At 42.7% G+C, this 18840-nt stretch overlaps 1 protein-coding gene across 1 annotated transcript in view; it reads left to right on the plus strand.

The window, feature by feature from the left end:
* qng1 (Q-nucleotide N-glycosylase 1) overlaps positions 1 to 15623 on the plus strand; it is a 35215-nt gene extending 19592 nt beyond the window's left edge. The window contains exons 4-5 of the mRNA XM_072585680.1: positions 13509 to 13704; positions 14380 to 15623. Coding sequence (XP_072441781.1) covers positions 13509 to 13704; positions 14380 to 14609 — 426 coding nt within the window. The 3' untranslated portion in view covers positions 14610 to 15623. The remainder of the gene's footprint in view (positions 1 to 13508; positions 13705 to 14379) is intronic.
* The last annotated feature ends 3217 nt before the right edge of the window (positions 15624 to 18840 follow it).

The raw sequence follows: 18840 nt of genomic DNA on the forward strand, positions 1-18840 counted from the left end.
GCAAATCATATGAATGGTAATGCAGCAGAAGGCACAGTGTAAATTTGTATTTAACTTGTGAACATGATCCCTTATCTGGTGTTCTGCAGATATAATTCTGGTGTCATTGCTTTTAAAATAAAACACTCCACTACAAAGCCACTGATTCCTATAGCTAGTTTCACTACTGCTCTTCATATCCCATTTCCTGCAAGGATTCCACCCTATTCTCCCAGTTCCTTTGTGTTCATTGTATCTGTTCAGATGATGACACCTTCCAAAACAGCGCTGCTGACATGGCTTCCTTTTTCCATAGCTGTGCTTCCCTGCCCACTATGGTTGACAGGGCCCTCAATTGCATCCGATCCATCACCCGTGCTTCTATCCTTGCCCTTCCACATCATTCTCTCTCAATAACATGATTAGGCTTCCCTTATCCTCACTTTTCATCCCACCAGCCTCTGCATTCAAAAGATCATTCTCCACCACTTCAGCCAACCCCAGCAGAACACCACCACCAAACACATCTTCCCCTTTCTCCCTCACCTGTTTTGCAGGAACCATTTTCTCCAGGACACCCTAGTCCATTCTTCGATCATCAGCACCAACTCCCCCTTCCTGTGTAACCGCAGAAAGTGCAACACCTTACCTTTCACGAACTCCTTGCTCACCAACCAGTGGCCGAAACAGTCCTTCCAGGTGAAGCAGTGTTTTGCCTGTACCTTCTCCAATCTGGTGTATTGCATTTGCTGCACCCACTATGGTGTACTCTACATCGGAGAAACCAAATGCAGACTTCGCTTAGCAGAACACCTGTGGTTCATGCACAAGCATGACCCAAACCTTCCCAAAGCCAGTCATTTTAAGACCGCATCCTGCTCGCATGCCCACTTGTCTGTCCTCAGCATGCTGCAATGCTCCAGCAAATCACAGTGCAAACTGGAGGAACAACATCTCCTCTTTAAACTAGGCACTTTACAACCTTCAGGTCATAATATTGAGTTCAACACCTTCAGATTGTGAACCCACTTCCATTCCTTCCCTTTTAGCTTTACTTGTTACATTCTCTGTCACGGTGCCCACAGCTACCTGGATTACACCTCTTCCCACCTGATCTCTTGCAAAAATGCCATCCCGTATTCCCAATTTCTCCGCCTCCGCCGTATCTGCTCCCAGGAGGACCAGTTCCACAATAGAACACACCAGATGGCCTCCTTCTTTAGAGACCGCAATTTCCCTTCCCACGTGGTTAAAGATGCCCTCCAACGCATCTCGTCCACATCCCGCACCTCTGCCCTCAAACCCCACCCCTCCAACCGTAACAAGGACAGAACACCCCTGGTGCTCACCTTCCACCCTACAAACCTTTGCATAAACCAAATTATCCGCCGACATTTCCGCCACCTCCAAAAAGACCCCACCACCAGGGATATATTTCCCTCCCCACCCCTTTCCGCCTTCCGCAAAGACCATTCCCTCCGTGACTACCTGGTCAGGTCCACACCCCCAAACAACCCACCCTCCCATTCTGGCACTTTCCCCTGCCACCGCAGGAACTGTAAAACCTGTGCCCACACCTCCTCCCTCACCTCTATCCAAGGCCCTAAAGGAGCCTTCCACATCCATCAAAGTTTTACCTGCACATCCACTAATATCATTTATTGTATCCGTTGCTCCCGATGTGGTCTCCTCTACATTGGGGAGACTGGGCGCCTCTTAGCAGAGCGCTTTAGGGAACATCTCCGAGACACCCGCACCAATCAACCAAACCGCCCCGTGGCCCAACATTTCAACTCCCCCTCCCACTCTGCCGAGGACATTGAGGTCCTGGGCCTCCTTCACCACCGCTCCCTCACCACCAGACGCCTGGAGGAAGAACGCCTCATCTTCCGCCTCGGAACACTTCAACCCCAGGGCATCAATGTGGACTTCAACAGCTTCCTCATTTCCCCTTCCCCCACCTCATCCTAGTTTCAAACTTCCAGCTCAGCACTGTCTCCTTGACTGGTCCGGACTTGTCGAACCTGCCTATCTCCTTTTCCACCTATCCACTCCACCCTCTCCTCCTTGACCTATCACCTTCATCTCCTCCCCCACTCACCCATTGTACTCGATGCTACTCTCTCCCCACCCCCACTCTCCTCTAGCTTATCTCTCCATGCTTCAGGCTCACTGCCTTTATTCCTGATGAAGGGCTTTTGCCCGAAACGTCGATTTCACTGCTCGTTGGATGCTGCCTGAACTGCTGTGCTCTTCCAGCACCACTAATCCAGTACGGTGTCCTCTCTCCCCAGTCCAGTGGAACACCATTGTTCAGCCATTCTCATCCTTTCTCCTCCAGCACCCCACCCATCTTTCCCTCCCCCCCCCCCCCCACCCCCCCCCCACAATTGCATAAATGTTGCCCCCACCGCACTTCATGTCAGCTCTGATGAAGACTCATCTAGGTTCAATGTTAGCTTCTCGCTCTCCATGGACAAAGTTAAAATTCTCAACACCAGGTTATAGTCCACCAGGTTTATTTGAAAACACTTTCTTTTTAACTTGGTCCTCCCCATTCCAACACTGGCTCTTCCAAGTTATCTCTCCATGGATGCTGCTTGAAACCCTGTGATTTCTCACATTTTTTTTTGTTTTCAGTACAAATTTCAACACCTGCAGTAATTTGCGCCTACATTATATTGGTGGTTAATTTATGTTTGGGTCTTGTTTCTTTTCCTTTTTGGAAGTGATAAAAATTCTGTGATCTAAACTTGATGCTGAGGATGTGCTCCTTGAATGCCAACAAATATTTTTGGCATGAGTTTGCCTCCTTATCCTAATTTCTGTTTTTTGTTTCCATGTAGCCCGTTTGCCCGGCTTTAATTAGTCCCACTTCCAAGAAGTAGCAAATTCAGTTGCCTAAAGGCTTTGCACACTTATAGCTCCATATAGGTGTAGTAGTGCCCAACAGTACAATACACCCAGATGTTGAGTTCAGTACGAAATCATTCAGGCTAGGCCAGGGGTAGATGGGGGAGGGCATGGGGTGCCTTGACTGGTAAGAGGCTTGAGGAAGGTGAGCAATTCCCACACCTTCCATTCACTGATCAGGCTTCAGCATTAAACATGCTGCATGTTGCATGCAGGACTTGAGTACTGCTTGTTATAGATATTCTTTAATCAACCTCTTGGTTAATATATGTAAAGCCCTCATGTGATTTGGTGAGGGAATAGAGATATTTGGTTGTCTTAGGGTGCTTAGAAATATAAAAGTATGAAATGAGCTGGTGGATCTTGAACCTAGGCCTCTTGGAACAGGAGTAGGGACACTACCACTGCACCACAAAAGGTTCCCTCTTGCCCCCTTTTATAACAGGTCTTTCACTAATTTGGTAGACATTTGTTCAGGTTTTTGAAGATTTTATTTAATCTTTTTTGCTTATCTGTTCAAAGATGTTGTTATTACACATCTTTGGAACAGGTAGACTTGAACCCAGGCCTCCTGGTTTAAAGGTATGGACAATACAATTCCTGCCCTGCTGCTTTTTCTTAGCAGAGTGGAGGTGAGATAAGACCCTTAGTGGATATTTATTATCTACTTAATGGTTTCAATTGGCCACAGCTGGGCAATCTCTCTTCTTGGTCCTGTTAGATGAGTGGATTAGTGATTGCAAGAACATGTGGATTCCAGCAATTCAAGAAGGCATCCCACCATTACCTTTTCAAGGGCAACTAGGGGCAAGCAATCAATGCTGGCCAGCCAGCAACACTCATGGCATGAGTAAATAAATTACAGCCAGTGGCACAGTACCCTAATTCAGGGGTGTGCCTGCATGTTTTCGTACCTGTGAAATTCCTATCTGTATGAATGAAAGTGAAGGCTACAACTTTAAGAAACAAATGTTGCGTAAGATAGAAAATGGAAAAGAAGTGCAAACACAAAGACCTTCAGATCACATGCTGATGGTACTGAGAATGTGTATAGGGTATAAGCGGGCAGGGAAAGAGTTAAGTTCTAAGTTTTGTGAAGCAAGAGGTTGAGCTAAGCATGACTCAGATCAGATAAGAACTTGTAGTTAACAATGGGGTGCTGGACGCAAGAGTAGTGGGTTAACAAGGTGGAAAAGTATCAATTATGTACAGCCATTTAACAAGATGAGGTAGCATTCAGTATGTAAGGTCAGTGAACAAGGCATTCATTGTGAAGTCAGTTATTCATTGCCAAAGATGGCTTAATCGTTACTATTGACACTCGTTAATTGTTGCAGTCACCAAATCAATATGTATGTTGCTTTATCGGGATGCTCCTCCCTGTAAAATGACTGCAGAGGAACCTCGATTATCTGAATGAGATGGGCGGACAGTATTTCGTTCAGATAATTGATTATTCAATTAATTGATTCAATGCTTTTCCTCTGGGGCTCAGAGTTTTCTGTAAAAGTCTGCTCCCTGTTCAGACTAGGCAGCAGCATACCACGCACGAGTGCCTGCCTCCCCCAACCCTTTCCAACGCTGCCCCCACCCAACCCCGTGCACCCCAAACCCAGTCCAACACCACACCCTCCTCACCCCCCCCCCCCCCCCCCCCCGCACATTGGTGTCTCGAGACGGACAGGCCCACAAAGTAAGATTTTAAACCTTGGTCCCTCTCAATATTCCTGTGTGCCGGAGACAGTTCCTTTACTTGATCACTCTCTGTTCTATGGATTCCTCGAATGGTAATTAGTTCAGGCGAGAGACACTGTTTCACAAGCATGCTGGCAGGCAAAGGTTCAAGTCCCTGTGCTGCATTGGGGGGAGGGGTGTATGATTGAGATTCGAGTTCTCTGTGTGATATTGGGGTTCAGGTCCCCTGGGTGGGTTTGGGTTGAGATTTGAGTCTTCTGTATGGTACTGGGGTTCAAGTCTACTGAGCAAGTTGATTTGAGGTACAAGTCCTCAGCACTGTGCTGAGGTTCGAGCTCTCTGTGTTTAATTGGGGTTCAAGCCCCCATGAGGAGTAAAGTGGGGTAGGGGTTAAAGTCCCCTAGTGGTGAAATTTGAGGCTGTGAGTCATTGTTCTTGAGGAAGAGAGTGGCTTGGATTGTGGCGTCATGTGGTCCACTGCGAGGGCTTTCTCTTTTTATCAATGTAATTTCAATGAGAGGATGCCACAAAAAGAAATGAAGGTGAGAAACACTGAAATTAAGGTTGTACTATACTTGGGTTGAAGGAGGAGAGTTTCAATGCAGATTGTACCATGCTGAGTGTGTTTGATGTTTAAAATATTTTGGTTTGTTAAATTACTGGCTCAGAAAATCCTTTTAACTAACTGTTTTGCCTTGTTTGAATCAGGATTTCAATTCAATGTGTTTTGAGAGCTGTGTGGTGAGGCAGGTTTTGTTTTTACATTGAAATTTTACAACATTATGCCTTTTTCAAATTATCAAACTTGTAACCTTAAACAAATTGAGGACTTTGAGCCCCTGATTTGTTTGAAATTCTACAAAATGAAGAGTGTATTTTTAGTTTAATGTTTTGTTAAGATTTTCTAGAGAATATTAGAACTTGAGGCTGAGCTGCTTAACTTCTGTCAATTATTGTTAAGATTTCATCGGCTCCCTTCATGTTGCAAATTCAAAGAGTGTTGATCTCTCCAAAGTTGCTACTGTAATTCCGACTGCTTTATTTGGGAAGTTTCATTTGGAAAACATATTTTAAAATATTCAGCATTTGTTTCCCACAAATATTTGAGATTTAAATCTGAACTGAAACTGCCTCTTCAGTTGATAAAGCACAGGAAACATTTTATTGTTTTCTTGCTGTTCCAGGATTTTGAAATATTTTGCCTGATAGCTTGAGCCAAATATCAACTTGTTAAAACAACATGTTTGAATAACCTGAATGGAGGCAGCCAAGGGTTTGATTTGGGACCATTGCTTATTGTTTATAATTGACTGACTGAATTATTTAGGCAGTACAATTTAGACTTGTATGGATTTTATGAAACTTGATAATATCATAAATAGTCAAAAGTGTAACAGGCTTCAACGAATCAAAGAAGGTTGAAATAGGCAGATACAAAAGTGTGACTGTCTTTATACTGATCATCACCTTGGCAAGGAGGGAATGAGAGAGGAAATGCAAAGATACTTTCAGTAGCTAACATCTTCTCTAGAGTTTCTCCATTCACATGTGAAGTCTGCCTTTGGACCACCGCCCATCCGTCCACAGCCTGATTCAACAGATTCAATCAGTTCCCCAGTCATAGAGTCATAGAGATGTACAGCATGGAAACACACCCTTTGGTCCAGCCCGTCCATGCTGACCAGATATCCCAACCCAATCTAGTCCCACCTGCCAGCACCCAGCCCATATCCCTCCAAACCCTTCCTATTCATATACCCATCCATAATGCTTCTTAAATGTTGCAATTGTACCAGCCTCCACCACTTCCTCTGGCAGCTCATTCCATACACGTACCACCCTCTGCGTGAAAACATTGCCCCTTAGGTCTCTTTTATATCTTTTCCCGCTCACCCTAAACCTATGCCCTCTAGTTCTGGACTCCCTGACCCCAGGGAAAAGAATTTGTCTATTTATCCTATCCATGCCCCTCATAATTTTGTAAATCTCTATAAGGTCACCCCTCAGCCTCCAATGCTGCAGGGAAAACAGCCCCAGGCTGTTCAGCCTCTCTTTATAGCTCAGATCCTCCAACCCTGGCAACATGCTTGTCAAGCTTTTCTGAACCCTTTCAAGTTTCACAACATCTTTCTGCTAGGAAGGAGACCACAATTTCATGCAATATTCCAACAGTGGCCTCTCCAATGTCCTGTACAGCTGCAACATGACCTCCCAACTCCTGTACTCAATACTCTGACCAATAAAGGAAAGCATACCAAATGCCGCCTTCACTATCCTATCTACCTGCGACTCCACTTTCAAAGAGCTCTGAACCTACACTTCAAGGTCTCTTTGTTCAGCAACACTCCCTACGACCTTACCATTAAGTGTATATGTCCTGCTAAGATTTGCTTTCCCAAAATGCGGCACCTCACATTTATTTGAATTAAACTCCACCTGCCACTTCTCAGCCCATTGGCCCATCTGCTCCAGATCCTGTTGTAATCTGAGGTAACCCTCTTCGCTCTCCACTACACCTCCAATTTTGGTGTCATCTGCAAACTTACTAACTGTACCTCTTACGTTCGCATCCAAATCATTTATGTAAATGACAAAAAGTAGAGGGGCCAGCACCGATCCTTGTGGCACTCCACTGGTCACAGGCCTCCAGTCTGAAAAACAACCCTCCTCCACCACCACCCTCTGTCTTCTACCTTTGAGCCAGTTCTGTATCCAAATGGCTAGTTCTCCCTTTATTCCATGAGATCTAACCTTGCTAATCATTCTCCCATGGGGAACCTTGTCAAATGCCTTACTGAAGTCCATATAGATCACATCTACTGCTCTGCCCTCATCAATCTTCTTTGTTACTTCTTCAAAAAACTCAATCAAGTTTGTGAGACATGATTTCCCACGCACAAAGCCATGTTGACTATCCTGAATCAGTCCTTGTCTTTCCAAATACTTGTACATCCTGTCCCTCAGGATTCCCTCCGACAACTTGCCCACCACCGAGGTCAGGCTCACCGGTCTATCGTTCCCTGGCTTGTCTTTACCGCCCTTCTTAAACAGTGGCACCACGTTTGCCAACCTCCAGTCTTCCAGCACCTCACCTGTGATTATCGATGATACAAATATTTCAGCAAGAGGCACAGCAATCACTTCCCTAGCTTCCCACAGAGTTCTCCGGTACACCTGATCAGATCCTGGGGATTTAACCACCTTTAACCGTTTCAAGAGATCCAGCACTTCCTCCTCTGTAATCTGGACATTTTGCAAGATGTCACCATCTATTTCACTACAGTCTATATCTTCCATATCCTTTTACACAGTAAATACTGATGCAAAATATTCATTTAGTATCTTCCCCCATTTTCTGTGGCTCCACACAAAGGCCACCCTTCTGATCTTTGAGGAGTGAAAATGTGTTGCTGGAAAAGCGCAGCAAGTGAGGTAGCATCCAAGGAGAAGGAGAATCAACGTTTCGGGCATGAGCCCTTCTTCAGGAGCTCATTCCTGAAGAAGGGCTCATGCCCGAAACGTCGATTCTCCTGCTACTTGGATGCTGCCTGACCTGCGCTTTTCCAGCAACACATTTTCAGCTCTGATCTCCAGCATCTGCAGTCCTCACATTTCTGAAGGCTTCCCATTTTCCAGCCGTCCCTTTACCTGCGAACATCTGCCTCCAATCAGCTTTCGAAAGTTCTTGCCTAATACCATCAAAATTGGCCTTTCTCCAATTTAGAACTTCATCTTTTAGATCTGGTCTATCCTTTCTAATCACTATTTTAAAACAAATAGAATTATGGTCACTGGCCCCAAAGTGCTCCCCCACTGACACCTCAGTCACCTGCCCTGCCTTATTTCCCATGAGTAGGTCAAGTTTTGCACCTTCTCTAGTAGGTACATCCACATACTGAATCAGAAAATTGTCTTGTACACACTTAACAAATTCCTCTCCATCTAAACCTTTAACACTATGGCAGTCCCAGTCGATGTTTGGAAAGTTAAAATCCCCTACCATAACTACCCTATTATTCTTACAGATTAGCTGAGATCTCCTTAAAAGGTCATTTCTCAATTTCCCTCTGACAATTAGGGGGTCTATAATACAATCCCAATAAGATGATCATCCCTTTCTTATTTCTCAGTTTCACCCAAATAACTTCCCTGGATGTATTTCTGGGAATATCCTCCCTCAGCACAGCTGTAATGCTATCTCTTATCGAAAATGCCACTCCCCCTCCTCTCTTGCCTCCCTTTCTATCCTTCCTGTCGCATTTGTATCCTGGAACATTAAGCTGCCAGTCCTGCCCATCCCTGAGCCATGTTTCCATAATTGCTATGATTTCCCAGTCCCATGTTCCTAACCGTGCCCTGAGTTCATCTACCTTCCCTGTTAGGCCCCTTGCATTGAAATAAATGCAGTTTGATTTATTAGTCCTACCTTGTCCCTTCCTGCCCTGACTGTTTGACTCACTTCTGTTCTCGGCTGTACCTGTCTCAGATCGATCTCTCTCCTCACTATTTCCCTGGGTCCCACCCCGCCAACCTTACTAGTTTAAATCCTCCCAAGCAGCTCTAGCAAATTTCACTGCCAGTATATTGGTACCTACCAACTTAGGTGCAATCCGTCCTTCTTGTACAGGTCAATTCTACCCCAAAAGAAATTCCAATGATCCAAAAATGTGAATCCTTCTCCCATACACCAGCTCCTCAGCCATGCATTCATTTGCTCTATCCTCCTATTCCTGCCCTCACTAGCTCATAGCACTGAGAGTAATCAAGATATTACTACCCTTGAGGACCTCGTTTTTAAATTTCTGCCTAACTCTTTGTAATCTCCCTTCAGAATCTCAATCTTTTCCCTTCCAATGTCGTTGGTTCCAATGTGAACAATGACCTGCTGGCCCCTCTCCCCCGTGAGAACATTCTGCACCGTCTCTGAGACATCCTTGATCCTGGCACCAGGGAAACAACACACAGTTCTGCTTTTTCTCTGCTGGCCACAAAAACGTCTATCTGTACCTCTGACTACAGAATCCCCTAACACAGTTGCTCTCTTGGAAACCGACGTGCCCCTCGTTGCATTAGAGCCAGTCTCAATACCAGAAACTTGGCTGATCATGCTACGTTCCCCTGAGAATCCATCACCCCCTACATTTTCCAAAACAGCATACCTGTTTGAAATGGGTATATCCACAAAAGACTCCAGCCCTAGATGCCAACCTCTCTCACCCTCCCTGGAGTTAACCCATCTATGTGACTGTATCTGAGACTTTCCCCCCTTCCTATAACTGCCATCCATCACATGCTGTTGCACATTCCTCATCGCTTCTATCTGTTTCTCCAACTAATCCAACTAATCTGAGACATTTCCCCCCCCCCCCCCCCCCTTCCTATAACTGCCATCCATCACATACTGTTACTGTTGCAAATTCCTCATTGCTTCTATCTGTCTCTCCAACCGATCCACTCGATCTGATAAGATTCGCATCCAACAGCATTTATGGCAGATATAATCCGCAGTAACCCTTGAACTCTCTTTAAATTCCCACATCTGACAAGAAGTACATATCACTGCAAAGGCCATTTTTGCTCCTTCACAGTCTACAGACCCAGAAAATAACAACGTCTTATTCCTCTACAAACACTGCCCCAGGTTAAATTAATAGCTATGGCTTATATTTTTAGATTAATCAAGAGACTTATCTCCAAAAACACATAATCAATAAAGAATCCACTATACACACTCCTGCAGCCTTTCTCTTGGACAGATTTAAAACAACAATTAACTTATCTGAATCTGTGCTGTGAACTTCGCCCAACAGTTCCTCTAAGATTAGTTGTGAATTTCACTGTTTGTTAATTTTCCCAGATGCACTCCGATGTTCAGCGATACACTAATTCAAACAGCAAAAGCGGTAACTGTGCAGGGTTTCTCTCTCGCTCGCACTCTCTCGCTCGCACTCTCTCGCTCGCACTCTCTCGCTCGCACTCTCTCGCTCGCACTCTCTCGCTCGCACTCTCTCGCTCGCACTCTCTCGCTCGCACTCTCTCGCTCGCACTCTCTCGCTCACACTCTCTCTCTCTCACTCTCTCACTCTCCCCTGCACTGTCCACACCATGTGCTTCCTTTGTCAACTCGTCTCCCTTTTAAACTGCTGTTGTTTTGACTTTTTTTTTCAAAGTTCCAAAACAATGCAACAGCATATAAAACAGTAATTGCTGCTCCTGGAATTCGAGGAATTCACCTCCAGCACCTAAAATGCCTCAAAAAAAGGTGCAGCTGTTACAGCCAGAGGTTTTCCCATCCTCCATCTTGGATTACTCACAATCCTTCTTTTGCATGAAAAGTGAAGAGGATGTCAGTACGCTTTTTGTCAGTGGCCTTCCTATGGACGTTAAACCACGTGAGCTTTATCTTGTCTTTCGATCATTTAAGGGATGTGCAGGTTCACTGATCAAGCTAACATCAAAACAGCCATTGGCTTTGTTACATTTAACAGCAAAGTGGGAGAAGGCGCAGCAAAGAATGCTGCGTCCACCTAGCTTGCAGCTGCTGTACTGTACACTCAGACGCGCTGGTATCCTCCATCTGAGGCATCTCCAGAAGGATGGAAGTCTCGTCAGTTTTATGAAGCATTTACCTGCTCTTATCCAATAATTTGGATTTCTCCATGGAGTGGTGTGCAAGTACAGACTGAATTTTGTTTTCAGGTTGGACTTTACTGAGGTAATTTGGGAGAACTGGCTCATTTCCACTCGACTTGGAGGGGATGGAGTGGTCACTAAGGACTTTGGATTTATGAAGTTTACTGGTGAATTTTTTTTCTACATGGGAGGATTCTTCAAACTTTTTACTGTAACGGACTAGTAATTTTTGTTGTTATAATCATTGTATGCTGTGTAACAATAACTTACTGGCTGTCAGAGTCTTCTGAAAGCTGGTAATGCCATTGGTTATCATGAAATGATAAAAGGAGGGAATGAGAATGTGTATAGGATCTAAGCAGGCAGGGAAGGAGTTAAGTTCTAAGTTTTGTGAAACGTGGTTCAGCTGAGCATGACTCAGATCAGATAAGAACTTGCAGTTAACAATGGGTTAACAAGGTGGTAAATAATTTGTTACATAAAGCCAGTTAACAGGATGACATAACATTCAGTGTGTAACATCAGTTAACAAGGTGAATAATATTGTAATAATGAGTAATACAGCCTGTGTATTACTCACTTCTCTTTCACAAAAGAAAAAAATATATATAGTTTATTGAAGAACTGCTGCTTCAGAGAAGTCCGTGAACTCATGTCTCTGTGCACATGAGCGATCATTCTCTCTCCCTCCACGGCCTGGAATAAAGATGAAGGAGATGTGTCTCCTTCATTTTGCTTTGACTGAGGGGGGATACGGGACGACAATACTACAATAGCAGGAAGCAAGTAAAAAAAAAAAGATCCAGTCAATAAACTAATGAGGTGCTGAATGCTGGTTTGAGTTGGACTAATTTTTGAGGTATTGGTCTGAGTATTTGGCACTATATTGTAGAGCCAAAAGACCACCAGGGGACCATAAACAATTTATTAGAACTGCACTTGCATAATCAGTCTGTTGCCCTAATTTCATGTGCATCTAGAACTCTGAGAGCTGACTGGAAAGAAAATTAAATGTAAGGCATGCCATAGCATGTTGCCTCTTCTGTCATGCGTAGGCCTGAAGCTTGTAGATGTTTATTCTCTGAAATGTGTGTGTTGAGTTGCTTTGCTGCTTAGACCTTTGGTATCTTTTAGGTGGGAAACAAACCAGAAGAAAAATGTCGATACTATTTCATATTTATATTGCTAGGGATTGACTTTCATGCTTGGATTGTGGATTGATTTTGCTAATTTAAACACACTTGTGTACCTACTTTGAAATAGTGATTAAAGCAGCAATTGATCCACAAAGGAAGTTTTGAATGATCTTACCTCAGTTTTTGCCACCATTCTTATACCCAGAAAACCATTACAGATATTGTTAACACTCGGTGTCAAGTGATGCTCCCTGATACATCTGTTTAACTGTGATTTGATAAAGGTATTGTGTCCTTAACCGTTTCCTCAGCATATTGTCATGCCTTTCATGCAGATGTACCTTAAACATCAGCTGTGGTTACACCTCCTCTGCCTTTTTTTCTCTTGAGTCAGTGGCCAGACTTGATTGCAGCATTCAAAGTTTATCTTGGAAAAGAGAACCATTTACGTATAGCTACACCAGATGTGTAGCCAATCCATTCTTGAAAGTTAAATTGGCTTCTGTTAGTTTCATGAAGCTGCTTCATCACAAACCAGATCATTGCAACATGCTGTTGAGAAATTTGTGTGGTGTGGACAGGCAAAGGGAAACCAATCACAGCAGTTGACTGATGGGATGTCCGTTTGTGAAAGTAGTTTCTGGTTACCTAAAGGATTCTCTTTTTCACATTTATAATTATTTTACACTTGCATTTCTTTTACTGAATATTTTGTTCCTTTCCCACGAGAGACCAACTGAAATAGTGTAATCACTAATATTTTATATAAAACTTTCATCTGCAGTCTGATTTTACTTTATTATTCAGGGCTTATTTGTTAGACCCTCCAGGGTTGCGACTCAGTGTTAAATATTTGGTGGTACACTTTCATCCCAGCTTTCCTGGTGTTCTACCATAGCTTTATATCATGCTTATTCATAATTAGTAAACAGTTATCATGCCAGACTCTGAGACTGAGTCACTGCACATGATTAAGAGTTCTGTGGTTGTACATAGAACTTTGTTTTCTTGTGATGGTATAGGTAGTAAGATGGTATTATCTTATCTCCTGACATCAATCATAAAGAATAATTGTCAAATTTCTGCAGAGTGATATGTGATGGATTAGAGATGTGTTGAAAACTTACATAATCTTACCTTTCATTTGCTTAGGGCAAGAAAGTTGCTTTTTACAAAAGAGCACAAATCCTTGTAGCGGATATCTGGGGCCTACTTGAAGGGAAGGAGGATGGTGCTTTTCATGACATAGCAAGTCTGACTATATTTGCAGACTACAGAATCCCTCAAGTACTTGTCCACCTTGGAGCCATGAAATACTCAGAAAAACTAATGGAGAAACTTAAACAAGGTTTGTAATCAATTTAGTGTGAATTCAAAGTGCATACTCTGTAAATATGAGTCACTGATGTAAAAAAAATTGTTCAGCTCCTTCAGCAAATTTCCGAGGGATCCATGTGAGCTAGTTACAGAGTTTTGTCGAACCTCCTCATTTTGGAAGGTAGCTGCACAGTACATATTTGAACTGGCAAAAGGAATGAAATCTGACTCTTCAGTGATACAAATGGCAACCTTGAAGGCAACCCCAAGCAAAATCTTACTGTTGTCAGAGCAGCTCTCAGAGTATTACCTCAGGCTTGTGCAGAGAAAGTGCTTGGCGCTCTTATTCATTTCACTTTGCTCTTCTCCACCCTTCCAGTCCTTAATTGGAGGACAAACTCAGACAGACAGCTAATTGGTCATTCTCTGGAAAACTGACCTGGAAAGCTCACTGCTGTAATAGGAAGGTTAAGACCATAAATGGCCTTAACAGCTGCAAGTAGCTGGAACTTCTAGCCCTGCATAGTTGCAAAAGAACAATTGAGTCAATTAAAATATAGGACAGTTTTAACAAAGTTTTATCCATAATTATTCAGTTGAACAAGAACATTCCATTTTGTAAAGTTTATTCTCATTTCTTTCAAGTTTTCATTGACACAACCCACTTCAACTGAAGTTTAAAACTGTGTTTTGATCCACATTCTAGGTGTCTTGTTCCAATCAGGGGATTGTGAAGAGGTAGAGATTCGAGGCTGCTCCATTTGGTGTGTTGAGTTAATATTGCGTCGCATTCTGGAACTTGGAGCAGAGAAAGGATGCATCAATGCACACATCAATTCTGTTTTGATCGATTACTTCTTGTGGGACTATGCTAGAGATCACCGAAAGGACATGGCAGACATTCCTATCCATCGTGTTCGCTGCATCTATTACTAATTAGATGTTATGTATTTCTATGAAGTGAAAAGATGCAGCTTATTTTGGGAGCAAGAACAGAATGCTCAGTCACTTACATTGCAGGCTCTTATCTTGGTTCATATTATTTTAATTTGCAAATTCATATATCTTTTACAAAACATTGTAGTAATAGCAAATGCAACTAGATAGTATAAAAGAAAGCAATGTATTTCTGCAAGTAGGTTAGTGACCCAAGTTAATTCTCTCTACTGAATTCCTAAAAGTTCCTCTGTAATTTCAGTGCAGAATGAAGATAAAATATTTTTTCAGAAAGAAGTCTAAGGAAAATGGGCTGGATACCTTCAGAGAGCTGGTCTAGTACTTGTACTTGTGTTCAAATGAAGGACAACATTGAGTTGTCTACATATCTGCCTTACATTGTAATGTTAAGGTTAAATTGGAATATCTCTGGACATTAATATTAATGGGTTAAACTGCACTGACTAAATAGTCTGGATGTAGGTGAGGATGACATTCATGCAGGGATGCGGATGACTCCCACTCCATTTTGACAGTCATTTGCTCCTACTCCTCATTCTGCCCCTTCCATTCACAAATACTTACATAGCCATTCCCCAGCCAATCAGGTTCACTTGTGTGATCATCCCCAGTGGTGAAGCCGACTCCACCTACACTGTGTAGGGAAGTAGTGGAGTCAGAACTCATTTGCAGGGCTGCCCCGAAGCTACGACATATCATACTTACATTGTCTTGGAGAATCACTGAGTCAGGAAGTCGTCTGCACAACAATTCCACAGCATCATCTCCGATGCTGATCTCATCCTACCATTGTACCTGGGGTAACATGTGATTATGGGGGGGAGGGAGGCGTGGCCAGAGTATCTGTGAGCATTACCAACTGACCTATATAAAGGGGATGTGTTTTCTTTGTTCAGGATCTCTCTCCTGACTCGACTTCACATGCTTGCAAAGAGTATCAGAGGGGGTCAGCTAGCTTGTACAAGCTTGAATAAACTTTAACTGTTTGTAGAAGTTGGTGTGTGCGAATTGCATTTCGTGTATGAAACCTCTGGAAAAGAACCTAACAACATCCCTTCCAAATTTTTTAAATATGCCATTTGAAGTCTGTGTAGCAGGCCAGATCACAACTGCATGTAGTCATGGCAATTTAAAAGGTTGCTCACCCTATTGAGGTGCATGCCACATCTTTATAAAGTGGTTCAATCGGTCTTATTACTCCACTCAATCCCATTGCCCACTATTTCCATCAAGAGTCTAACCAATTTTCTTTCGAAATCATTTATCATCTCTGCTTCCATCACCCATGTAGATATTGAGTTCCAGGTCATTACCACTATTTTAGAAAACAAGCTATTTATCACATTTTCCCTTGCGTCCACACCCTAAAAATCTTGCTCCATGGTCTTTGTACCATTAGCTTATGGGAACAACTTTTCTTTGTCTGCCTTATCCAAACCTGTCATGATCTTGTGCACCTTTTTTAAATTTGCCACCTCCAAACCCCTTTCTCCAAGAGTAATCTCAACTTCCTGAACTTAACCTTTGTAGCTAAAATTCCTCTTCTCTGAAATCATTCTAGTTAATTTCCTCAGCACCTTCTCACAGATCAGGATTATGAAAGGTTGTGGCAAAATAAAATGATCACTTGCATGGTCAGCAAGGCTATAGTGAGGTGGGACAAAGATAGAGAGTCAAAGTGTGTGGCGCTGGAAAAGCACAGCAGGTCAGGCAGCATTTGAGGAACAGGAAAGTCAACGTTTCAGGCATAAGCACTTCATCAGGATAGAGATAAAGCCTTAGACTGTGATGAGATTCAGGTAAATGTGTAATTTTATTAGTTGACACAGCATGTTTAATTTTAACAAGAAAACTTCAGAGTACAAACCTGAAATTAAATCTTCAAAGCACACTAGTATACGTCATCTTTCCAAACATCCATTTAGATGTCACCTCAACACATAACAGGTAGGTTCTGCATGCGATAAGCACCCATCCTTTACAGATTGCTACTGAAATCAGAGATTTTGAGACCAGATTTACAGAAACTTAGATTTTAAAATCGTTAACAATATATTTTTTATTGGTGGTTTATTAGTAAAATGCCAAGTACATTTGAACCTTTCCAATGGTTTGGTTAGATCATATCTAGAAAGTATTGTGTCCAGTTCTGGTCACATCAAGAAAGACATAACTGTCTGTGCAACTGATACCAGTTGGGGGGAAGGTGATATCTTAGTTTCAATCAATTTAATCATTGTATTTAATATCTAATTACATGAGTATCTCTTGTGGGACATCAAGCTAAGCTCAACCAGCTAATTTCACATTCCCATAACGAAAACATTTTTGCACAATATTAGTAGTAAAGAGAACCAGATGTTGAACCCATTAAGAAAACTACAGGACTATGGTTAATGCTTGCCAGGAAACATCCTGTATATAATGAAGGGAAGCACAGTTTGTGACGTCAGTTAACTCCTCCTATCAGATGCTGTCTTACAACAGGCCCAAGTGGTGTTTGTGATCCACATGAGTCTCTTCCTACTGAAATGTATCCAACTTTACCTTCTTTTTCTTCCTCACTTGTGCTGATTTAGATTCCACCTTCAAATGTATTTCAATTACTTGTGTTCTATATTCTTAAGACTTGTAATGTAAATAAGGGAGTTTTGAACTACTGTATGTACTTCACAGGTTCCAAAAATTAATATATTGCATACCTTTTCTAAATCCACCAACTATCTGCATACTCCTACCAGCAGATTTGTTAATATTAAACCTGAGTCACAGAGATGTACAGCATGGAAAATGACCCTTCGCTCCAAATCGTCCATGCTAACCAGATATCCTAAGTTAATCTAGTCCCATTTCCCAGCATTTGGCCAATATCCTTCAAGTCCCTCATATTCATATACCCATTCAGCTGTCTTTTAAATGTTGCAATTGTACTAGCTTCCACCACTTCCTCTGGCAACACATTCTATATGTGCACCACCCTCTGTGTGAAAAAGTTGTCCCTTAGGTCCCTTTTATATCTTTCACCTCTCACTCTAAATCTATGCCTTCTATTTCTGGATTCCCCACCCCAGGGAAAATACCTTGTCTATATACCTTATCCAACTCCTGTACTCAATGCTCTGACCAATAAAGCATACCAAATGCCACCTTCACTCTCCTACCTACCTGCTACTCCACTTTCAGTGAACTATGAAACTGCATTCCAAGGTATCTTTGTTCAGCAACCCTCCCCAGGACCTTACCATTATGTGTTTAAGTCCTGCTCTGATTTGCCTTTCCAAAAATACAGCATCTCTTTTATCCAAGTTAAACTCCATCTGCCATTCCTTGTCCCATTTGCCCCTGATCAAGATCCTGTTCTACTCTGATGTAACTTTCTTTGCTGTCCATTACACCTCCAATCTTGGTGTCATCTGCAAACTTACTGACTGTACCACCTATGTTCACATCCAACTGATGTATATAAATGACGAAAAGCAGTGGACCCAGCATCGATCTTTGTGGCACATCATTGGTCACAGGTGTCCAATCTGAAAAGCAAACCTTCACCACTACCTTCTGTCTTCTACCTTTTAGCCAGTTCTGTATCCAAATGTCTCCCTATATTCCATATGATCTAACCTTGCTAACTGGTCTACCATGAGGAACCTTGCCAAACACCTTCTTGATGTCCATATAGATCATGTCCACCTGTCTACTCTCATCAATCCTCTTTGGTACTTCTTCAAAAAACTCAATCAAGTTCATGAGATATGATTTCCCACGCACAAAGCCATATTGACTATCCATAATCAGTCCTTGCCTATCCAAATATATGTAAATCTTGTCCCTCAGGATTCCCTCCCAACAACTTGCCCACCACCAATGTCAGGCTCACAGATCTACAGTTCCCTGGCTTCTTCTTACCACCTTTCTTAAATAGTGGCACCATATTAGCAAATCTCCAGTCTTCTGGCTCCTCACCTGTGACAATCAATGATCCAAATATGTCAGCAAGGGGCCCAGCAATGATTTCCGCAGCTTCCCACAGAGTTCGAGGGTACACCTGATCAGGTCCTGGGGATTTATCCGCCTGACTCGTTTTAAGACATCCAGCACATCCAACTCTGTAATATGAATATTTTTCAAGATGTTATCATCTATTTCCTCACATTCTATATCTTCCATGTCCTTCTCCAAAGTAAACACTGATGCAAAATACTTGTTTAGT

The sequence above is a fragment of the Chiloscyllium punctatum genome, chromosome 2, assembly GCF_047496795.1.
Source record: "Chiloscyllium punctatum isolate Juve2018m chromosome 2, sChiPun1.3, whole genome shotgun sequence".
In the NCBI taxonomy this organism is placed as follows: domain Eukaryota; kingdom Metazoa; phylum Chordata; class Chondrichthyes; order Orectolobiformes; family Hemiscylliidae; genus Chiloscyllium; species Chiloscyllium punctatum.